Source organism: Aplidium turbinatum, chromosome 15 (assembly GCF_918807975.1).
Source record: "Aplidium turbinatum chromosome 15, kaAplTurb1.1, whole genome shotgun sequence".
NCBI lineage: Eukaryota > Metazoa > Chordata > Ascidiacea > Aplousobranchia > Polyclinidae > Aplidium > Aplidium turbinatum.
Genome location: NC_137486.1, coordinates 12,651,368 through 12,676,460, shown reverse-complemented (window position 1 = coordinate 12,676,460; position 25,093 = coordinate 12,651,368). Strand labels below are relative to the sequence as shown.

Sequence of the window (25,093 nt, the reverse complement as noted above, 5' to 3'; positions counted from 1 at the left end):
TTACCTTTGAGAGCCATAGTTTGATTGTGCTTCACTTGGATTATTTTGTCGAAGGCAATATCGACATGATCCAAGGTAAACTTATCAAATTCTTCAGTGTTGTTATGTGACTGGATGAAAAATAATAAAACACAAACCTTGAGAAGTGAAATATACATCAACCAGTATTTACACTACAAAAATATTTCCTGAAAAAATGATGCTTTTCCCTTAGTTTTAATTTACAAATGATATAAGCTTATATGTTGGAGTTTGTACATTAGATTCAAGTAGATTTATGAATAATATATAAGTCTCAGATAAATTTTTTGATACAAAAGAACATTTTAAGGATTTCTTTTCAAATAACAATCCTTTACACATGCAGCATAAAGAACAACAATATATACCTGATAGAGATCATACAGAAACATCTGTCCCATCTTGTACACAGGAACAGTAGCATAAACAGGACAGTTTAAACCTAATGTTCCTGCCAAATACGGCAATGCTCCAATATGTTGAATATCGGGAAAGGTTAAAAGAATTGCATCAATCTGTGATATATGCCTAAAAATATAATTGTAATTATTAACGAGGTGAGAAAGTAATAGCACAGTAAGCAACATGGTGCATATAAACTGCTTAAAAGTACAACTTATAATATGATATGCAATAAAAATTGACCTGTTGCTTACTAAAGCAAGTATTTATACATTGGACAATCACAATTTTGAATTAAGCCGAAAAAATTAAAAAAAAACATATTAACTTACTTTTTTATGTTTTCTATGATTTCATCATCAAAGTTATCATTCCACCCACAATCAAGTAGAAACGTAAATTCATCAACCTTCAATTGAAACAAAGTAATATTGATACAATTACAAAAAAATTAAACAATTTCACAGCACATTTTAACTTTTCACAGTAAGTGGCCTACCACAACATTAAAAAATCATAACATACTGGGAGCTGGTGTACAAGTCTCTGCCCTAGTAAAAAATACCATGACATCACAAACAGGAATCGACCAAACATATAGGGTGAAACTACTTTACCTTTGCTTTACTGTTCACACACTTCAACCCATGTGTCTTGGTCAATTTCTGTCTAAGACATTATGGTATTTTTTACCAAAGCAAAGACTTATACACCAGCTTCACATATTGTACTTCTTTTTTGTCACCTAAGCCCTTTACCACCCCAGATTCATGGTAGGCACATATTGTACTGTAATTCAGCAGGTTGAATAAAGAACAACACAGCAAGTATTTATGCATGTTGCTTATATTTTCAATTGAAGTACCAAAAGTATAAGCTTGAGTGCTCGACTATATATTATAACCAACATGCTTAAATGGTTCAATTTGCAGAGCTTAAAAAATTACACTTTGAATTAAATCACTATATTCCTGCAAGTAATGTATACATATTGAATAATCAAGATGATATATGCAAAAAAGAGTGCCATGTAAATACGTTACTTGTAATAAATAGCAGTTGGGTCCTTCATCAAGAGCACCGGCTAATGGTGTAAATTTAATAATTGAAGTCATTGTTTAACTATTTTACATCTGCTAAAAAAACATTACAAATTTTCTATAACATTGAAACAAAGAAGATTTATAAGCAAACAAGGCTATCCATCTTTGTTAGTGAGTTAAACTGGTAAGCAATCTTGCTTTTTACATAATAAATAGGGAATCCGGGAATGACATTCCCGGGAAATCTGTAGGTTTGCGGGAAATTTTTACCATAAAAATCACGTTACTAACGCCTTTCATTCACCATCATCGTAATTTGCTGACACATTTGCAGTTCCGACACTGATTCGTATCACTGCGTATTTACGACCTCCAACTTGTACGTTTAGCTAAATTGCACAAGTATATTGCAGTAGTCCGCCCGAAAGCGTTGTAAAAAGCATGGAAATTTGAAAGTGTCATTGAAACAATTTGAAGTGTTTGCGGAGATACAAAAATATCCATAAATAAAAAATAAAATAAAGATATTAGCGACGAGCTACTCATTCAATGGAATGGGCCACACATAAGTGTAACAGCATCGTGAAACAGGCTCTTAATCTACATTTCAAAGGAAAACCATGGCATTTTAGTAGCCTACTAATGAAGTTCGCTCGAAAATGTACAAAGTGTCTGCTGCGGTAGATAGACCAAACAACAAGAAATCGTCACTATCTTTTATGTCCTGGTAATGTATTTGTAGTAATTTCGCATAGGCAAAACTTGCTTGCGGTTTCTTTGATTTTCAAAAACAGCTGCTTTTGATTTTGTTGTCAAATTAATTAATGCGTTTCGTTATTCTTCGTATAGTGGACTGGTTGTTTTGTAGGTTACAAAAGTAATTTTCGCAATGTCTTGTGTTCTCAGCTGTCACAATCAAGGTGCAATGCCTCGCGATGGCTTGCTTTGTATCTTCAACGAGCGTGTTGTTTTCATTATGGAATTTTGAGCGATGTGTTGTTATCGGGTATTGACCTAAAGTAACCTCTGATGACGAAATCTGTATTATGTAACGTGTTTTCTACAACCTTCGGCCCTACGTGACATTCTAGAGACTGCTGTTGTTTAAATCTCAATGCTACGTGACCGACGATGAGTTCGTGTGATGCAACACTACGTCACCTTCTCGAAGTTACTGGACTGAACAACCAACTATATAAATAGTGGTGTAGTTTGTGTTATGATGATTATTATGGTGATTATGAGAGGTGTGCTATGAGTTGTGGATTGGTAGTTGATGCAGAAATTAGAGTTATTTGAGGAGCCGTTCGTTAAAGTTCTTCAAGAAGTCAGATTATCATTTCACTAGTAGAATTATTCGACATTTAATTGACTGCCTTTCGGTTTGACCCATTAAACTACGTCATTGAACCTTTTCAAGTCTTTTTCCTGGTAAGAGATAGAAAGAAATCGTGACATTCTGGGGGCTCGTCCGGGACAAACCGAAAAAATTTAACCGAAAAACCGAAGAATACCGAAGATTTATTGAAAGAATAATAAATTAATGTCAAGATGGCGGATACTGTCAAACATGAGATGATTGAAGACTTAGGGAGCATGGCTGAACAAATGGGGCTGACTGGTAATGAAAAGTCTCAGTTTGTGATGGAAGAGTATCACAAGATAATGGACCAAAAAGCTCAGCGAGAAGCTGACGAAAGAGAAGATAGAAGAGCTGCTCGTGAAATAAGGAAAGCAGAACTTGAAGCTGAAGAAAAACGAGCACAGCGTGAGGCTGAAGCTGCACAACTTGAAGCTGAGGAAAAGCGAGCACAACTTGAAGCTGAAGCAGAGGAGAAGCGGGCGCAGCGCGAAGCTGAAGAAAAACAAGCTCAACGAGAAGCTGAAGAGAAACAAGCGCAGCGCGAAGCAGAAGCTGAAGAAAGAAGAGCGCAATATGAATTGGAAAAGTTAAAACTTGAATTAGAAAGACAAAAGCTGGATATTGGTGAGCGATCTAATTCTACTAATGATAATGCTCGAGATGTTATTGTGGCGCAAGTTAGACGTCCAGATTTGCCATCATTTGTTGAAGAAAAAGATGAGTTGGATAGTTATTTGTTAAGATTTGAAAGATATGCTACAATAGCCAAATTGGAGAAGTCGACGTGGGCTACCCAGCTAAGCATGTTATTATCGGGACAAGCTCTTGATGTATATTCAAGACTTTCGCAAGAAGAAGCCATGAACTACGACAGATTGAAGTTAGCTCTGTTAAAGCAATACAATTTTACCGAGCATGGATACCGTCAAAGATTCCGTGAGGCAAAGCCTGAAAAACACGAAAGCCCAGGTCAATTTATTGAACGTTTAAGAAACCTTTTGTTAAAATGGTTTGAACTTTCGGGGGCCGAACAATCATTGGACGGATTGGCAAACCTTATAGTTAAGGAACAATTCACAGATTCATGTTCAAAAGATCTGTCTGTTTATCTAATGGAGAGAAGTCCAAAGACTCTAGAAGAAATAGCCAGTGTGGCGGAACAGTATTTAGTTGCTCATGATGAGAAGTTGTCGACTGAAGAGACGTTGTCATGCGATAATGACGAAGAGCAAACAAATAATTTTAAAGGAGGCGCTGTTCCAAGAGAAGTACGTTGTTTTAATTGTAATGGTTTGGGTCATAAGTCTGTTAACTGCCGGAAGAAGACTAACAGAAATCATCAGGAATCGAGGATGTGGTGCAATCATTGCAATAGGCAAGGACACGAAGCGAAGGAATGTAAGGACAAGTCGTTGTCCCGATCCAATCAGTCTGGAAAAGATGAAGACACGGACGTTTATCGATGCGGTTGTGCGTTAATGATTCCTGAACCCACGCTTGGGGAGGAGAAACCGGATGAAGATGTTTGCGGAAAAATAATACCTGAAGATTACCTGCCAGTAGTGGATGGAACAGTTGGAAACAAAAAGGTAAAAGTTTTACGTGATTCTGGTTCTACGGGTATAATGGTGAGGAGAGATTTAGTAAATGACAATCAGTTAACGGGAAAAACTGGCCATGTGATAAAGATAAATAACACTTCAATTCAAGGACCGTTAGCAAGGATATATATCGAAACTCCGTATTGTAGTGGGACTGTGAAAGCATTATGCTTACAAAATCCTTTAGTTGATCTTATAATCGGAAATGTTATTGAGAGAGATTCTGAAGTTACTTGTTATTCTTGTGGCAAGAATGGTCACTTTGCTCGAGATTGTTCTGCAGATAATCAGCGACGATCTCACGGTCATGGATACAATGAGCGCGAAGAACCGAGGGGAAGAGGCAGGCGACGACCATTTGGAGTTTGCTATAGATGCGGTAGACGCGGACACTTCGCCAGGGAGTGCGTTGCTGACGGCAGACATTCGGAAAACAGACGTTGCCGTGACAACCACTGCTACCGATGTGGAGAGATTGGACACATAGCCAGGAGCTGCCCTTTTGATGAAAAGGCTTGCTACAACTGTCACAAAGAAGGTCATCTCGCCAAGGACTGTCCGGAGAGGAGGTGTTTCCGATGTAGGAAAATGGGTCATCTTGCTCGCCAATGCACTGAAGATGTTGAGGACGTTGGAGACTTTCGCCGAACACGTGACTATTGTTTTGAGAAAAGCTATCGTTGGTAGATCATGCAACGATGGACTTATGAGAATTGATTATTGAGTAATTAATTATTTTGTAGTGTGTTTTGTATTGATTGTGTTGTTATATTGTTTGCAACAATATTCTAAGGGGGGGCGTATGTCACAATCAAGGTGCAATGCCTCGCGATGGCTTGCTTTGTATCTTCAACGACCGTGTTGTTTTCATTATGGAATTTTGAGCGATGTGTTGTTATCGGGTATTGACCTAAAGTAACCTCTGATGACAAAATCTGTATTATGTAACGTGTTTTCTACAACCTTCGGCCCTACGTGACATTCTAGAGACTTCTGTTGTTTACATCTCAATGCTACGTGACCGACGATGAGTTCGTGTGATGCAACACTACGTCACCTTCTCGAAGTTACTGGACTGAACAACCAACTATATAAATAGTGGTGTAGTTTGTGTTATGATGATTATTATGGTGATTATTATGGTGGTTATTATGAGTTGATTATGAGAGGTGTGCTATGAGTTGTGGATTGGTAGTTGATGCAGAAATTAGAGTTATTTGAGGAGCCGTTCGTTAAAGTTCTTCAAGAAGTCAGATTATCATTTCACTAGTAGAATTATTCGACATTTAATTGACTGCCTTTTGGTTTGACCCATTAAACTACGTCATTGAACCTTTTCAAGTCTTTTTCCTGGTAAGAGATAGAAAGAAATCGTGACATCAGCGAAACTTGTTGTGCATTCACCGTCTGGCCGTTTTTTGTGCTATATGCCTATATCGCTTTTCGTAATTGGTTATACTATTCACGCACATTGCACATACTATCAACCCGTTCGAGCATAAAGTGTTGTTATTGTCAAGTACGTAACAAGCGGCTCGTGAGTCGTGATGTATTGTTTCATGACATTCACGCGGTGGTCGGTGAGTCAGTGGATCTAATTTGTAAGCATGTGGCGTCTAATTTATTAAGCCTATTGTTGTTCCAATTTATTCCGATCAAAATGGGCACATCAGGCACAAACAGTGTGCCATGCCTGCTTACGAATAAAATACGATACCAAGACTGTTTATTGCAGTGGTTCTTAATCTTTTTTGTATGTTTTACCCTTTTAACAAAGGTGAATATCAGATTTACCCCCAATAGATAAAATGGTGATCATTTATTAAAAAACAAAAGTAACAAATTCTATCAGTTATATTCAATGCGACGGCTGACTTGCTTTTCGGCAACGAGTTGTTCAATGTCTGGCAAAGTAGGAGATAATACACAACATACATAGGATTCAACATGTAGTTGGTTTGTGAAGAGAGGGGCGTTCTTCCTGGCTATCAGCACAAGGCTGAGCACTCGCTAGTACAGCGAGCAGCTGCGATTCGCTAACCATAACGGTGTAGCTTCCACGCTAGCCATTCAGACTATCCAATCAACGATATGTTTCTTGGCTGCCGAGAAACATGAAGTTGGTTTCTTGTTTTAGATTTGATAGTAAGCAATGCAGAGAAGCCGCATTCGCATTGGTAACTTGAAGAAAACGTGACCAGAACATTCAGAACTTGAATACCTATCCTTGGATAGCAATGTTATATATTAACCCAAATATTTTCTAAGTTGCAAGAGTGAAACTCATCTTTTGCAAAAGAATTGTTTGTTAATTGTATAAATTCTTCTTGGATACCGTAGCTTCAGGAACATCTTTCACTTTACATACAAAAAAGATTTCTCGCTACTATTATCAAAATGCTGCCAGTATTAATTTCGGGAAAATATCGTCCAAACTCCTCCTGCAAGTTTTGAAGCTGACTGATGATGTCATCCTTCAAGTTTTGATTGAGGTCATCTCCAGCTATCTCTTTCAAGCGGTGAAATGATATCTACAATACCTACAGCTGGTACAATTTTTCTGTCCCGTCAACTGATGTGGATATTTTGATTGATAGCTTATTTACCCCCCAAAACGAGTAAATTTACCCCCAGGGGTAAATTTACCCCAGTTTAAGAAATGCTGGTTTATTGGAACAATGCAGCTACAGATGGCCGTAGATAATATATTTTTTGCTTGAAGCTTTTCGCCGGAAAACTGAAACGGTGTAATTATGACATCATTATCGAGATTGTAAGCCGAGGGAAATTTTTTCGCTGAAAACAGATTCCCGGGAAGGTAAACATTTTTTCCAGCCCTGGCTAATCACTTTGAACTTTAGCTCATACGCGTAGATACTAAACTGAGCAAACTGCACCTCGTTATTGACACTCCCAAGAAAAAACAAAGCGGAAGAAATCAAGAAAAACGTTTTTCAATCATTGTTACTATGCTTCAACGGCACCATGCTGGCGTTTATCAGCTACCGTACTTCTGTTTCTTTTGTTATCTTAGAAGCAGCGCTCTTTTTGCCACAAGTAGGCTAGATCTTTTAATTGAGATCGATCCGCAATGAAGGTCAAATTAACGCAAATTTGAACTTAGAAACATTTTCTTTAGGATTTTTTAAAAAATAATTTGCGGGGGGGCAGCCACCCCGAGCTAAATGCAGGGGGGGGGCGCCGCCCCTCCGCCTCCCCCGGAGTCGGCGCCTATGGTAAAAATGTATTGCATACGATGGGTGGCGACAATGTCGTACCCCCGATGTCGTCCCCTTATACATCGGGACGCGCAATTATTTACGCCACCAGAAAAAGCTTTATATGCTTCATCATAAGCTTCATTGGATTTCAGTGATTATGAATAACGTTGCCGAATGGACTTCATATGCGAGGGCTGTTGCATTTCAGCTCAAGCGTCAATGACAATGTCATTCCCAGTGAGTGATTATATGAATAACGCTGCTGAAAGGACTTGGTATTCTTTGGGAATACACTTTTTTTCTGAAGCGTAGGCCACAAAAGCAGAAATGCAAAAGTAGGCAGTTACATTTATATATTTATTGTGGTGTTTCTTAAGTTATTTTTTCAGTTTGGTACAACTTATTTTGACAATAATATTATATGTTTATTACTCAAAAATTGTCTACTATTTGTTAAATATAGTTGTTTGAACTGAATACTGAAAAGCTTGGCTGTTCATCAGGATAATCATCGTTTCTAGCACTAGAACGTTCATCTGATAAATGTAAAAGCAATAACAAACTGTTGATTTATTGCTTCACTGAGGTTTCGCACAATATGACTATGCCGAAACTTTAATTTAATTTTGTCTCGAATTTCTGTTGGTCTCCACTGCTTCGAATTTATGTTTAATGTTGAAAGTTTTTACCTAAGTTAATGTGGAAAGTAACTGCTCACACATCTTTGGGCAATCTTCAAAAGAATGTGTGTAATTTTTTATTTCCTTCAACCGCACTGCAGTAGACTATGTAACTTTGTAAATTTTATTTTATATGTTATTCGTGATGAGGATGCGCATTGTCATAATGCGCGGAAGGGCAGTGAAGCAATAAATCAACCTGTTTTGCTTTTTTTCACTTTCATCAGATGAACATTGCAAGTTGCAACCAATGCTGCCACAGCAAATTTGGAAAAAGCACAAGATTTGTATACAAAAGCACAAGGTTGCAAAATTGAACCTTTGCGACCCATTTTGTGCCAATTTGAAGAATAACATGACTCTGAAATCAACAGTTTAGAGAAGATTCAGGCTTACTAAATCACTGTTCACTTTCAATTCGTGGTCTTTAATTTAATATCACAAATCTTACAAAAGGCGACATATTGATCGGTTTTGTCTTCTTGTATCGAACTTTTAAAATCAGGATTATTCAACCATTGACGATTAAAATGCTATTTATATCACTTTTTTGTTTTGGAACTTGGTAAATGATTGTCATTATTTGATGCTGATGGAAGCTACTCTTTTCGCTGCTCTTGTTATCTCGCAACACAACAGACAACCGGAAACAGACATTGCAGTCGGCTGCAGCGTGGGTCAGGTGTACATCGGAAGGCGTACACCGATGCATAGCGCTCAAATCTGCTTTCCCGCAATGCAGGATAAAGATATGAAAAACAAAAAAACAAACAACCTCTGAGTCTAGCAACGAGCACATATCGTACTCTCTTCTGATCAAATTTTTAGCTAATCTTGTCAGGCTTGATAACTCAATGTGTAAAATTGGTCAATATGCCTAAGTACGGTAGGCTACCAGAAACCTAGTCACCAAAAACTTTTAGTGCCAGTCCTTAATTCTCTACCAAACTCAAACCATGGTAGCAACGGTCAGGGTTGTCAGACAGCTTTTGAGAAAAAGAGCCAAACAATGTCGAAAAAAGGGTCAAACTGGGTAAAAAAGAGCCAAATTGTTCAATAATGTTAATAACGTTGCTAATAAAACATAATAACGATAAAAATGTCAATAACGTTACAACAACACAGTCTACATTCTACAAGAACAATTCCAAATCTTCATTTTCTACTCGAATCTTTGGCATTGGCATAAGCACTCGGCGGCAGTGGCCGAGTAGTTGGCGCGTTGGGCTCGCAGTCGAGAGCCTGCATGTTAAACTCCAGCCACCCGCACTTGCTGTTGTTTCTCTGGGCAAGAAATTGTACGATAATTGCCTCTACCCAGTGATTGATTTTGAGTAATGGGTAGTAGCAAATTAAAGTCATAAGTAGAGTAGACAACCGGAAACAGACATTGCAGTCGGCTGCAGCGTGGGTCAGGTGTAGGCTACGTCGGAAGGCCTACACCAATGCATAGCGCTCAAGTCCGCTTTCCCGCAATGCAGGATAAAGATAATAAAACAAAACATAAACACTGTCTAAAAAATCGTAATAACACTTTTCAGTCTCAATTTCCGAAAGACATTTATAGTATGTGCCAACTGCTTCCAAAAAGAGCCAAATATTGAAAACAAAGGGCCAAATAATTTCTTTTGGGGCCAACTACCTCTAAAAAAAGCCAAATTTCAAAAATTTGGTCCCAAAAGGGCCAATCTGGCAAGCCTGGCAACGGTTAATTTGACTTTGATTAAAAAACACAAGATTTAGACAAAAATCGATAGGAAAGCACAAGATCTTGTGCTATAACACACGCCGTGGCACCACTGGTTGCAAGTTTGCAACTAGTGCTAGACTACTACAAACCTAACAAACGGAGCAACAGTGCAACTGGTAGCCACTTTAACAAGTCGAAATTCTGCCACTAAACTTGACTAGAATGAAACCGCCAACCAATCATAAGCTACGGTTTAAGTGACGTAAAAAATGGCGAAAAGAAGATGATAGAAAGCAAATTAAGTGATGGATTTTTTGTCAGCTGGTTGGCTTAGGGGTTAGAGTTAGGGCTAGAAAGTAGTCATTTCATTGATGCGGGTTCGATTCCCACCACTGCTATTGCTCTTTTTCTTCTGTAATTACTAAATAAAGTTCAAAACAAGCATTAACTCTCTGGATGAGTGCTAGAAGGGTCACAATTGGACAGTAGCCTCTTATAACATGTTCTGATTGGTTGGCGGTTGCATTGTAGTCATTCGCAGTGGCAGAATTTCGACTTGTTAAAGTGGCTACCCAGTGCAACACTGTCAGGGTCACAGCAAGGTTGCCAGGTTAGCGGTTTTCCCGCCAAAGTGGCTCCTTTTAATCTTAGCTGGCGTTTTATTCATCCATTTGGCAGGTGACAGATTTTTGGGATCCTTTTTAATATAATATTTTGGATTGATATTGCATTTTCATTCATTTGTGATGTATTGTGATTTGTGATTCATTCAGTGATGTACGCGCATACAAAAATTATTGACGCCGTCAGGCCTTCTTGACCTGTTTTTAATGGTCACTGTTTTAACCCTGGCAACCAACTCATATACGTCAGAATAGCAACAGAAATTGCAACAAAAAATCAGTATCTGTGTAGCTTTAATAAAATATCAATAGAGAAGAAAAACTACGTTAAAAGAAGATTTTGACCTAACCATGAATTTTGACTTTGTTTTACTTAATAACTTTGAAACCTTTCTTCGTGTCAGCCTGAAATTTAGTTTGTGGACGTTTCATAAACTTTGAACAAAGCAGAAAAATTTTGACTTTATTGACTTTTGGTTGCCTTAGAAATAACTAATAGGCTGAGCAGCTAATTACAATACAGTCTCAAAACATAATACCTGCTCTTTATTTATAGCTATTGTTAGCCTGAACTTGGTTGAAATATTTGCGTTTTATGAGACGCTGGCAAAAATAGCACTAGAAATTAGCGCTGATGCTGACACCGTCAATTTCTTTAAGAGCTTACGCAGTCTTTTACATCGTAAAGTTTTTAGGCAATTTGCGCTGACGCCGACAAATTATTTTAATGACACTGGTTATGGGTAACATATGGACAGATGAGCGCAGTGGCGTAGCCAAGGGGGGGGGTTGGGGGTTACAACCCCCCCTTTGTCACGCGTGTGACGTCATGATATTGAGAATGATGCTTTCAGTCTCTATGCCTCAAAACAAAGTCTGCCTAATTTTAAACGAAACTGCATTAAAAGAGCGAATTTTGCCAATACCAAACATTCAAATATCTCAGCTGGGAATTAGCAACAAGAAAACATAGAGACTTAGCTTTATTACCGAAAAATGCCCAAGAAAACATGATCTTATCCTTTTGATATGCCACCGGATAGCACCATTTTACAGGAATATTTATACCCATATTTTTTGTTGAAAATGCTCTCAGAATGCACCAAATTCAAAGTCATTTTTCAAAAATTTCTGGGGGAGGTCCTTCAGACCCCCCGCCACTTGGTGTCGCCTTTGGCGAAAACGCCATCGGGCTTAGCCAGACGGCCGTCAAAACCCCTTTTTCAAAATTCCTGGCTACGCCACTGAGCGAAATTGTTTAGCTGTTTATTCTGTTAAAAGTGAATTGTGTGTATTCTTTAACATACCTTTTAGCTGCTTAGAATTTAAAAAAGGAAATTTCTGCAAACAAACCTTTATTGAAGACAGCAGTCGCATGAAAAGTATGTTAAATAAACTAAGTTACATAAGCAAGTAGGAATGTTCTAATTAGCGCTTCTAATCGTGGGTCTCTTTCTTGCCATTTTAACATCAGTAGGTAGGCTATATGCTGTGTAGCCTACACTGCAAGATACTAGCTAACCAATTACCTGGATTCAACTTGTGATAAGTGTAGTGTCTGTGTATTTACATAATCTGTATTGGAAACCCGTAACGTGCTAGTATATAAATGACTCGTGTCTCGCTGTTTGGATTCTTTGTTCCGCCACGCAAATACAAGTGCTATGACAAGTAAGTTAAATCTGAACTATCAAGTTGTGTAAAGCAGGCTAGGCAGACACAACAATAAGTAGAGCACTATACTTGCTAAAGAAGATCAAGAAAGTAAATTTTTATTAATTTTCATCTGTGGTATCACTTATGAACCAAATTGTTGTGTCAGACAACATCACATAAATTGTATTGCAACAATAGGGGGTTTTGGGGGTTGCAATTACCAATACCAAACATTCAAATATCTCAGCCAGGAATTAGCAACAAGAAAACATAGAGACATAGCTCTATTACCGAAAAATGCACAAGAAAACATGATCTTATCCTTTTGCTATGCCACCAGACAGCACCATTTTACAGGAATAGTTTTACCTACATTTTTGTTGAAAATGCTCTCAGAATGCACCAAATTCAAAGTCATTTTTCAAAATTTTCTGTGGGAAGCCCCCACAGACCCCCGCCACTGGGTGTCGCCTTTGGAAAAGATGCCGTGGGGCTTTGCCCGCCGGCCGTCAACCCCCCCCCTTTCACAATTCCTGGCTACGCCACTGCTTTGAGAACTTTGAGGATGCGGTCGCGTGCTTTCAAAATGTTCACTATTTTTAGGAAAAAAAAATCTGGCAACCCTAACCGTATGCGTCAACGTAACTTGTAAAAAAAGTTGGCGACGTCAGCGTCAGCGAATACACTATCGTAAATTCATTTTGTTTGCTGAGTGCCAAACATTCACACGGTATAAACCACTCGAAACAAACAAGTTTTATTTTGAATTTCCACAAAAAAACACAAGCATCTGAAAGTGTTCATTTAAAATTTTGCAGCGTTTTGGTTTCAATATGTCTTTGCCCATTGAAAACATTTTTTCAACTTATTCAAAATTTGGAAAGTTTGACAAAAAATAATGCCAACAGCAGCTAAGACATTAAAAAGTATGCGTTGACGCTGTGCGCTAAAAAAAACGCAAAAACTTTACGGCGTAGCCTCAAGCGACAACTATCCAAAAAAATGTGGCCGTAAGCGTTAGCGCAAACAAAAAGTCTACGTCGCAAGTCTACGGCATAGAATTTGCGGCGTATACGTACATCTCTGGTGGTCAGTTGGTCACTCTCTTACTTAGACAACGATTGGGTGAGTTTACTGATCACAAACCCACAAGTATGAACGAAAATCTGTTTTTGTAAGCATTTTAGTCATTCTAAAATGTACGTAAAGTACCCACATGCTTTCAGGCGCGGATTTATGGGGGGCCCCCCCCGAAATTTTGTGAAGAATTGTATGTTTCCGCATGAAATGGTTTGATATGCTTCTAAACAGCTGATATTAGTCCCTCGGCATCACAATTGATGAAAATGGTTGTTTTAATGTCTATTTTCTAGCATATCGTATATGTCGTAGTATCATTGTTCATATCTGTTTAGCTTTTTCTTTCTTTTTAATTGATTTTCAAATTTTCTGGCCCCCCCCGAAAAAAACTCTTAGATTCGCGCCTGCATGCTTTGAATCTTCTTTGGACTACTTGCAAAAAAAATTTGGCTTGTTTTTGCAATTTTTGGCTGGTTTGAAACTTGTTTTTGGTTGGAGAATTGTGAAGGCTCTGGCAACTCTGTGTCGCAGTCCATTTACTTTCTAGTTACTTTACAAAAGAAGCGATGTGGTTGGAACTTCGAAGAAATAAGAAATAAATAACAATTTTGATAAAATAGAGTAAGCTTCCATAGGCCTACAGCCACAGGAAGATAAGGTGGTAAAATCCCAACCTCTGTTGCAAAATGACGTGCATGTGATGTGGAGAACAGAGCACGAGTTTACATGTAGATCGAAGTAAATTAGCTGGTTAGCATGGCCACCAATGCAAAGAGTTTAATTTTAGGCAGACTTGGCTATTTGACCGGTACCGGTCTTTTAATCTAAAACACTATTTGACCAGAATTTTGTAGTGTACATAAAGTATATGCTATTTGATGTATAGCCTAGTTAATATAAGTTGGAACGAAATTAAACAATCATTAAACTTCTGATTTTCAGAGAAAGCTTGCTTTTTTATTTGGCTGTGGCTATATTTACACTATGTAGTGTAATAATAGCCTCAATAGTGTGGCCAGATAAGGAATTCTGCCTTAATTTTAGAAAAGTTTGAAGCTGGTGAAAACAAAAACTTGTATTTTGAAAATTTTTTTTTAGTTCTGGGCAAAGATCAAACCCTAATCTTATTCATAACTCTTTGAATCGTTACCTTAACCTTTCCTAACTTTAATCCCAACTCTGGCAACACCTGATTGCAACCATGGTATTAAGTGTGGAAAAATAGCCACTTCCTTTTTATTTTAGCATCTTTCATAGTTTTTTTTAAACTGAAATGCCTTCAAAGAAAAAGAAATACAATGCAAGATTTCCTCCTGTACGTTGACTTGTAATAATGCATATTTTATCATTAACTTGTTTTGAAGCTGTTCACATCAGTAGCGCACCCAGAAAAAAATTTAGGGGGGGGGCTAATTAGCCGGTAAGAAATGTTGACCGAGTGATTTACGACAATAGGTACAAAAGGCTAATGCTCGGCCCTTTGATTTAGATTTAAAGGCACTCACGGCCCACAACCCACCGGTAGCCGATACATCAGGATTTTTGTTGGCTGTGGCTATATTTACACTATATAATGTAATAATAACCTTAATAATAATAGCATTGCCAGATAAGGAATTCTGCCCTAATTTGAGAAAAGTTGAAAGCTGTTGAAAACAAAAACATGTATTTTGGAATTATTTTTTGGTCTTGGGTAAAGATCAAAACCCTAACCTTATTCCTAACTGTAACCCTTACCATAGCCCTTTCTAACTTTAATCCTAACTTTGGCAACACCTGATTTGTTCTCTTAATCAGATTGGAAGTTGGCCTAATGAACCCCATGCTATCAGCATCCTCATCCCTACGCCAACTTGCGCAATTTTCTATAGATCTCGACTTTTTTTTGTCATGTAGGCTACCGTATTTACTTGATTGTAAGCCGCGGCTTACAAAGTTTTTTTTTCCATCATGTTTGCGGCTTAAATTCAAGGGCGGCTTACAATCAAAGGTGGCTTACATTTTTCTTTTTTGTTTTTGCTTTTTTCCTTGTCGACTTTGCCATAGATGTTTTGCCGTACTGCGTTGTCTGATGCCGACAATTGTGAAGTTGTGACGTGCATTTTAAATTGTCACAAGCATTTATGACGTGCATTCAAAAGAAAAAAAGGAGTTGTCAGTTTTATTTATGGTACTTAACAGTAAACAGTTTCAGCTTTGCGTGTAAACAGTATTTGCGGCTTACATTAAATTTTTAATACTTTCACATGCGGCTTACAATCAAGCGCGGCTTACAATCAAGTAAATACGGTATGACAAAATAGAATTAGCTTTCCGTTTGCCAACACAAATAAGTGCGAAAACAACAACTAGCACAAAAACAGTTTGAAACAAAACACTAATTTTGTAGACAGTAAATTTGATGTGGACGTTTTTCCTATTTACAAAACATTCGAAGTAGTTCGAATTTTCAAGTCCCAGACGCCTTTGTCTTTCTGCTCAAATATCGTATACAGTTTTACATGTCCGTGTGATTTGGCATTGACGTATGGCACATCGGTATGTCCACCAGACATTTGACCATGAGAGTACTGGAGCATATGAACTTTAGGGAGTTAAAGAAAGGTGCCATCAAAGACCATATCAAAGAGTGTTCTTTTTGCACAGATTAAAAATTTTTTGCTGACTTATTTAAAATTTTACGCAAAGGCAAATCCCAATTTGACACCAAAATGCAGGAAGCACTGTTAATCAAATGCTACAACCCAAATTTGAACAAACAATTATTTGCTGAAGGCGCGTCCTTTCTCCTCAACATTTACTTGATGTATCACGTTCCCTGTGGTGCAAATTTTTATGTAGCTATTTATGCAGTTGCCTTTTCCTAATGTAATTTTACCTTCAAGAAGTTGAAATTTATTGCATTTTTATAAATATTTTCGGATTCCTGATGAGGGCTTAAATTAAGCCGAAAATGTTCGACTGTTAAAACTATTTGTAAACATGTCAAATATATTGAACTAATGCTCAGCCTTATTGTATTGTTGTGTCTTATTCATATCTAACCTGTCCTGTAAGCAAAAGGTATAGCAAAAGGTAAGCAAAGAACTATCGTAAGTATAAATGGGGAACATACAAAAACTTCATTTTGGTGGCGGGTTTGGGGGGGAGGTTGAACTCCCTTAGTCCCATGCTGGGTGCGCTACAGGTTCACACCCAGATGTATTTGAGTGCATACACTTTTATATTGTAAACATTTGATAACTGGTTGCTAACATGGTTCGATTGAATGAGCAGAAATAGACATTTTTGGACTATGTTCAAGATTAGATTAAAGTGTGTTACGGTCGTTTTCCAATTTTTCAGTCAGCAGAAACAATCTACGCAATGACATTGTAATCTCAACATGTATTTATTTTCAAAAGATATTGGTTAGATCTAAGGCTGTCTAAACTTTTCCACCACTTGTTATCAACATATTCATTATACTGTATTTTCAATGTGATAGCCAAGAGGCTTACACCTATTTTGTTTATCTATTATGTAGCCAGTATGTATTTTATTAGCATTTGCTGATTACATTGTCATGTGGGATCATAGTTTTTTATAGTAGTTAACCAAATAGATGTTTCATAAATATAATCAGTTTTTTATTGTTTTAGGCTCGAATAAAGAAGATCATGCAAACAGATGATGAAATTGGAAAAGTTGCTGCTGCTGTGCCTGTTTTGATATGTATCCTTTGTTAAAGACATGTTTCTACGCAACTGTTGGGTGTAACTGTAATAGAGCACTACACACAGCATAAATGCTTCAACTACGCAATAAAAATTGAGAAATAAAACAAAGTGACTTAAGCGGGTTTAACATGACGTATTACATACACAAATATAACATAATTAAAAATAAACTCTAACGTTTTCGACACGTACGTGTGTCCTCATCAGTCAAAAACATTAGAGTTTATTTTTAATTATGTTATATTTGTGTATGTAATACATCATGTTAAACCCGCTAAAGTTACTTCGTTTTATTTCTCTGTGGTTCAACAAAGCAAACTCTCTACCAAAGCTGCAGCAATAAAACTTAGTAGTAATTTAACTATACAAACATAGCATCAATGTATTGAGTTGTTTTATTTGCATCAGTGCTAAGTGTTGTGCTGCATCTATTTTTCTTAAATGCACTTACTACAGCTAAAAGTCTGGAAATGTTTTTAACATCAATACTGCTGCACACAGGAGATGTAACCAAGGCAAAGCAAGCGAAAACAATGTCCACTTCGCACTTGTAAATATTTTGCACTTTCTAGTTTCTGTTTCAAGCTTATTATTATATAATGTACTAAAATTAGCTTTAAATTTTAGAAATGATTTGACTCACGTTATCATTTTTGTCACTGTCATGTTCATGCTTGTGCCGGGGTGTGATGAGGAAGTTAAGTGAATCAATCTTCAATTTCACCTTCCACCATGCCACTTTAAGTGTCCTGGCAAGACATCTCTGATGATCAACATACTTTCGAGCATACTAGGTTACAATCTGGTTCTACACGACTGCACAATTCATGACAAGCTAATGAGCTTGATAGATATTTTTAGAGAGAATAAAAACAACGCATTGTAGTGTTTCATTTTTGAATGCTTTTTTGCATCTTATTTTACTTGATTACGTAATGTGTACAACTGTACATTGTTTCTGGAAAATCAATATCTTTTGTTTAATTGCAGAAAAGAGTGTATCTTCAATGTAAGTATGTTCGATTTTCTGAAAGAGGTGGTTGCAGATGTTCCTGATATGCAGAATGAAGATGAACCTACCACCAGTGGAAGTGCACTGAGTTCAAGTGAAGACGTTAAAAAGCTTTCAAGAAAAAGGTAAAAACTTTCGAAAAAGTCAGTAAACTACTATGTTCCTGTGCAAAGCCATAGGAGTGTATTCTTTTATAGCCTCATCAGCATTCAGCAATGACGTACAATGCTTGCAGTACTTTGCAAACAGGTTCAATTATGTTCAATGCTTGAAGGATGAACACCAAAGAGGTTATCAGTGATTGTATTATTACGTCCTGTAATAATTTTCATCTAAATAGTGAATACTTAATGAGGGTGTTTTGCATTTTTAGAAATGCAACTCTACATTCAAAACATCCAACAAAAAGCGCAAAGATGAGTATATCACTGCAAAGCACTAGTGAAGATAACGAGGTTTGTGAAGTGACAGCATTTACCGACTGATGTGAAAGTTACACGTCACAGTAGTCATGCAACTGCTATTGCTCTTGCAAACTTTGCCACTTTTTCATCGTTTCAACGTCATTGGAATGATATGTTTTTTCTGGCAGGATCAAGTAAGCATCATCTCAGTTATGCAAAAGAATAATGAAAACATATGTTGTGTCATAGGAATAACTATTGAAAACTGACATTTGAAAGTGCTGGATCAATAAACCCCATACTTTGACATCGAACCACGTACCTTGTTGGTTTTGTGTTTTCACGTCAGTTTGATTCAGTTTAAGCTGTTTCAAATGTCCTTGTGTGTGTTGAATTATTCATGTCCAGTGGTCCACAAATTGTGTCTATTTTGTTGATTGGCTGTGTAGAAATCATCTCTGAATGTGACTAGAATATTTTACTTGTTTACTGTTTCATTTTTTACTGCACCAGAGTGCAAAGTCTGGTTGCGATGCTTCAGATGAAGATAGCGCTCACAATGCTGGGTCTTCTCATGATCAATCGCCGTCTGTTCCTTCCCAAGCAATGGCTGAACGGTCAGTTTTGTTGAGTTATACTTTCATCAAACTGAAAATAAATTTGTTAACAAACGCACAAGGAATCTTCTTAAAGTATGCTGCTTTTTTCACACAGGGTACAGGCTTCGGATCGTAAACCATCTTATCACTTTCCTGTGGAAAAATTGATATCTGTGCACAACGAACCACCCGTGAACGCAAACTCTCTTCTCCAGGTAGTTACGCCTGAAGAAAAAAGAAAGGCACGGGTTTCGAAACCCGACTCCACTGACTTACATCTTATTACGAATGGTTTGTCGCCACAAAAACCAATGGACTTGTCTGTAAACGTCCGAGGACACACTAACGCTTCTAAGACTACTGGAGTTGTTGGGACTGAGGTATCCCATGTGGAACCACCTGTCGTCAAACAGCAGGGAACAGTCAATTTCGAAAACATTGGAAGTGATTTACAGTCATCTGTCTTTGATACTCAACATAAAGTTGCAACTTCAGTGATCAATCCACATGTTTATACTCCTCATTCCATTCTTTCTCCGCCTGTGTCCAACGCATCGGAAAAAGATGTGAAAAGAAAAAATCCACCTGGAGGAACGCTTTCTTTTATGTACAGCAGTTATCCCGGTGATTCATCCTTGTCTTCAAATGCTTCATCCATGTCTCCAAATGCTTCATCCATTGCCAACCCAGCCCATTTGAGACCTGTGTCTCATATCAATCGCACAATTCCCGGTAAGTCGCGCGTTGACGAACCAGACTTAGCCTATCCTTATAACCCTGTTGCCGAGCATCACAGAAAGTTGAATTCCTTAGCTCCTCACCCCTACCTTCCACCGAGTTCTTATCAAGCTTCATGCGCAAAACCAAACACATCACATCACAATGCAGAAGATGATGACTATGATGTGTAGTGTATTTCGCTATAAAATAATTTCTTTCGTTTAATTGTTGCAGTTCTTGTCTGACACTGAAACCATATTGTATTTCTGCATTTTTATTTCTTCATGGTCTCAAATGTTTTTTTATTCGTTCGCTAATACTGTAAGACTCGCGAATAGTGACGTCTTTGAAAAAGTGTTACGATGACGAAATGTCACTTTAGCCGACTTCTACCTGCAGTTTAAAAACGGGACTTTGCAACAGATGTCACTGTAGCCGAACTACTGTAATTGGTTTCACCCTCGAAATGGAGGCGGTAGGATGAAATTCTTCAATGAATGCAAACTAGTTTGCGTTTCCCATTGAATTGGCTACACGTTCATAATCAGAGTAGCCTAGTACAGTAATTTAATAATTATTGTAAAATTTGTTTAAGAAGTTTTTCCTAAAACTTTTTCATTGAAGTTAATAAAACTGAGTAGCAATCCTAGGCTACCTTTGTGACGATTGTTTCATCAAAATGTAACATACTCGGGTCGTGTAGCCTACTACTATACAAGCAAGCTGATCTTATTCGGATGTCAAATGCGATCGATTTGTACTTTCGTATGTGATTTTTCGTCATGAGAATTCAGTGTACGCTGCATAGTCGAGCGGTGAGAACCCTGGAACGGCAATCGAAAGAACGCCGGTTCGACACCGCTCAAGAGCATGCGGCTGTGTCTGTGGCAGAACAATTAAAGGCATGCTTGAAGGTGGACACGAAGATTGGCTTCCTTGCCTTCCCGTCCACTTAATCTAAATCTTCCACCACCGGTTGTAAGCTTGGATACGACAAACTGTGTACGCTAAGCTTCTGCACCATTTCGCAATGCATGTAGAGTTGTAGACTCTTGTAGAGTGTAGACGTTTGATGTTGCAAACTGCAACCCTGATTTTAAAACGTATAGGCCTATTGATCTTTTTATGTTTCTTTTTTTTCTGTACAACGTGCAGGTAATTTTCAATTTGTCGAATATTGCGTGAAAGAAACACAATACACCTGAAGCATTTGAATACACCTGAATTAAACAACATATATTTAGGCTATAGCTTTATGAGCCCACATAGCTTTAGCTGATATATTTAAGATTTGTATGGACAGTTGCTATGAATATCGGCCATGGTGCGTTATCAAGAGTGCTGATGGTCGTAAGGGGAACACGTCTTGATGCGTTTAGCTCATAGCAAAGAAGAGCAAGGCAGGCAAAGAAATCCCCACAAAGAAATCCTACCACGGGCAAAGCCATTTCAAGTGCAATGCACCATAGGCCTTGCACGACTCACAAAATATATAGGCTATAACTTGACGACAGAAAAACAATGACAAAAACAAATAAAACAAACTAGCAAAAACAACATCATCATCTTGCGGAAATTCAATTATACCCAGGGAAGTTATATCTTGAAGATATCAAGCGTGCTTTGATAAAACTTGCGTTGATAAAGCGATAATTTTAGACCCCAGTCAGCTAAACTCGTCACCTCCACACTGATCCAACGTTAGCAAACGTTGAATTAATGCAAAAACGACAGGCATCTCCAGCTGGGATGTAGTCAGGGCCGGATTTAGCTGATGGGGGCCCGGGGCACTTTTAGATCGGGGGGCCCCCACGCAAAAAAAATTTTTTGCGCCTACGGCGCGAAAAACCATCTCTACGTCTACAGTAGCATCAGTCCAGTACTGCACAGCATTTTGCAGAAACTTTAAAGGCCAAAAGGAAAAAAAATAACACAAATCACATTTTAACTACATAGGGGGGCCCTTCAAAAGTCGGGGGGCCCGGGGCAACTGCCCCCTCTGCCCCCCCCTAAATCCGGGCCTGGATGTAGTAGTGGCATGTCACAATAATATGATAAATTTGGGTTAGGGGAACGTTCAAATATTACGTAACGCTTTTTTTTCGAATTTTTGCCCCCCCCCCCCCCTCCCCCATGTAACGCCAACGTAACGCTTTTTTCAATTCCCCCTCCCTCATGTAACGCTTTTTCACTACGAATTCAGCACAAAAAACTACCATTCCGTCAGTGGCGTACGCAGGATTTTCTCAAGGGGGGGGGGGGGCCATTTGAGTGTAGCGTAGCCAGGAATTTTGAAAGGAGGGTTTTTGACGACCGGCGGGCGAAGCCCGACGGCGTTTTGGCTTAAGACGACACCCAGCGGCGGGGGGTCTGGGGGGCCACCCCCAGAAAATTTTGAAAAATTACTTTGAATTTGGTGCATTCTGAGAGCATTTTCAACAAAAATGTGGGTATGAATATTCCTGTAAAATGGTGCTGTCAGGTGGCACAGCAAAAGGATAAGATCATGTTTTCTTCGGCATTTTTCGGAAATAAAGCTAAGTCTCTATGTTCTCTATGTTTTCTTGTTGTTAATTCCTGGCTGAGATGTTTGGTATTGGCAAAACTCGCTCTTTTAATGCAGTTTTGTTTAAAATTAGGCTAGTTTTTTTTAGACTGAAAGCATCATTCCCAAGCATAAAGAGACTGAAAGCATCATTCTCAATATCGTGACGTCACACGCGGTAACCCCCAAGGCCCGACCCCCCCCCCTTGGCTATGCCACTGGCCATTGATATCTCAGACGTCTTCATGATATCCCAGTAATGGTTTTAGTTTAGGGAACGTTCAAATATTACGTAACGCCTTCGAGGGGGAGGGGGGGGGGGGTATGCAAAGCGTTACGTTAGCGTCACATCGGGGGGGAGGGGGTTCAAGCAAAACGTTACGTAACGCTTTCGAGTACGAAATGGTAGTTTTTTGTGCTGAATTCGTAGTGAAAAAGCGTTACATGGGGGAGGGGGGGATTGAAAAAAGCGTTACGTTGGCGTTACATGGGGGAGGGGGGGGGGTCAAAAATTCGGAAAAAATGCGTTACGTAATATTTGAACGTTCCCTTAGACTTTATCCATTTCTTTCTCACTGATCACTATAGTGGGCTTACAGAACACTATGCTACATTGGCATACCTGGGGTGGGGTAGGTGGATTGGGCCATGTATTTCGTATTGGCTTAGTCTATAAAACAACACTGTTACAGTAATTGCTTTGACAGAGCAATGCAAAACATATTAAATGCCTTAATCTACGTCGTTAACTACTAAAACATTTTTAGGGGGGGAGGGGGCATGGCCCAATGGCCCCCCCTGCGTACGCCACTGCATTCCGTACTCGAAAGCGTTACGTAACGTTTTGCTTGAATCCCCCCCCCCCGATGTGACGCTAACGTAACGCTTTGCATAAACCCCCCCTCCCCCTCGAAGGCGTTACGTAATATTTGAACGTTCCCTAGGCTACCGTATGTTTTACACGTTAAAACATAACAAAAGTGAAAGAAAAAAAAAAAAAATCCAATTCGGCATGTTAGAAAAATAGATAAACAATCAGACAATAGCATGACGATCCAGTCCAAGATATTGATATAAAACAACTGGTTGGAGCACATGGCCACCGCTTCATCGAAAGATGGTGATTGGTCGAAGAGGATGGAAAAACTTCTGCAGACTCTGTAGAACTTCTGTGGACAAAAAACACAAGAACCAGAAGGCCAGTAGGAGTACTTACAACCTTACTATTTTGCTAATAAATCTACACACATTGGCCTATCATTTCTGGGCAAAAAAAAAAAAATATTAGTAAGTTTGGTGTATGTTATACTTAGATAGGATTATTTCAAGGAAGATTTAGCTTGTTCATTTTTGATTTAAAGCTTTTTACAGTTTTGCATTCATTGCATGCATTCATTGTGTATAATGTGGAATCATTAGCTGGGGAACAGCCGCTACGTTACTTAAATGGGGTTGATGTTAGACACAATGGTGTTATTTCCACGATAGCAAGAAATACTAAATTTTGTCCTTTCAATAATTTATACAAGTCATTACAATATTTAAAACGGGAAGATATTTACAAATTGAACTTGCCAAATTCATGCATCAACTCATCAACAACCATATCTTCCAAACGTTTTTTCAAGAACACTTTACCAAAATTCAGAACACTCTCATAACACCTGACCCTTAGATAAAGCTGTGTTTTTCCTTCCTCAAATAAACAATGCCTTTGCACAAAACTTGCTACTTATCGAGTATCGACAGACCAAAATTTGGACTGAAATTAACTATATAGCCTACACAATAAAAAACTTTGCATATAAACTTTTTTAAACACTATAAAAACATTTTACTTGACTGGCATAAATATCCCTCTCATTTCCAAATGAAAGAAAGTGTTTTGGTATTATCAGGGCCGAGTGTGCTCTATCTCGCCCCCCTCCCCGAAATCCACCAGCGGCCCCTATGTTTGGTGATTGCTCCTAAAAAATATGACCAGAAAGCGTTCAAGGCGGTAAGCTCTTCCAATGTGGGGGGAAAATTTACATTTTCATTACCCTATAGCCTAGCTAAGAGTAAACAACTTTGAAGATTTCATAGGAAAAAATAGTTAATAGGCTATTCCGATTTCTGACAATGCCCAAGAAAATCTGGAAAAAAGTTGGGAAAGAACCAGAGTTCGAAGTAAAATTGATAAACAATGCAAAACTTAATTTCCGATAAAGTAAAGCTTAAAAAGGGTGTGGGAGACTTGCCCCGCTCCAAAAAAAAAATTTTTTGACTAGCATAAACGTGTTTATGTCACTTTTTATGCATTTTGATTTTTAAGAGCAATAATTTTTTTAGCAAGATGCACACTTTGTATGTAAACAAATTCATCAAATTAAAATTGGATGGGGTAGAAGTTTTGTTTAAAATTTCAGTTGGCCTACGGTACCATTGGTCACAACGGGAAACCATAATCTCTTCGTGGGAAAATTGTAACATAAAGTTCCCGGATCCGTTCGTCTGTATGTAATGACCGAAAAGAAACACTCTTCAGGAAACGTCTATTCGAGAAGTGTATTTCTGTAAAAAATAGCCCACGGCTGTCGAAATTGGGATGCAACACCGTACACCACTAAAACTTGTCACTACAACAAACTACTTAGATAAAAGACGGAAATTTTATCCAGCTGGCAAGCATTAAGCAAACAGTTAAATATGCCTCCAACTTTCAAGCAACCATT

General features: G+C 38.3%; 2 protein-coding genes across 2 annotated transcripts in view; one reads left to right on the top strand and one right to left on the bottom strand.

Moving 5' to 3' along the window:
• LOC145784243 (cleavage and polyadenylation specificity factor subunit 2-like) overlaps positions 1–1,583 on the bottom strand; it is a 29,743-nt gene extending 28,160 nt beyond the window's left edge. The window contains exons 1-4 of the mRNA XM_082596029.1: positions 1,467–1,583; positions 756–832; positions 390–549; positions 5–110 (exon numbers count right to left, since the gene is read on the bottom strand). Coding sequence (XP_082452155.1) covers positions 5–110; positions 390–549; positions 756–832; positions 1,467–1,538 — 415 coding nt within the window. The 5' untranslated portion in view covers positions 1,539–1,583. The remainder of the gene's footprint in view (positions 1–4; positions 111–389; positions 550–755; positions 833–1,466) is intronic.
• Positions 1,584–14,595: 13,012 nt separating this feature from the next.
• On the top strand, positions 14,596–21,045 carry LOC145784542 (uncharacterized). The gene is made up of 7 exons (XM_082596384.1): positions 14,596–14,695; positions 17,022–17,094; positions 17,556–17,649; positions 18,090–18,236; positions 18,485–18,566; positions 19,029–19,132; positions 19,230–21,045. The coding sequence occupies exons 1-7, from the start codon at positions 14,654–14,656 to the stop codon at positions 20,023–20,025; spliced, it is 1,338 nt and encodes a 445-aa protein (XP_082452510.1). The 5' UTR covers positions 14,596–14,653; the 3' UTR covers positions 20,026–21,045.
• Positions 21,046–25,093: the final 4,048 nt, after the last annotated feature.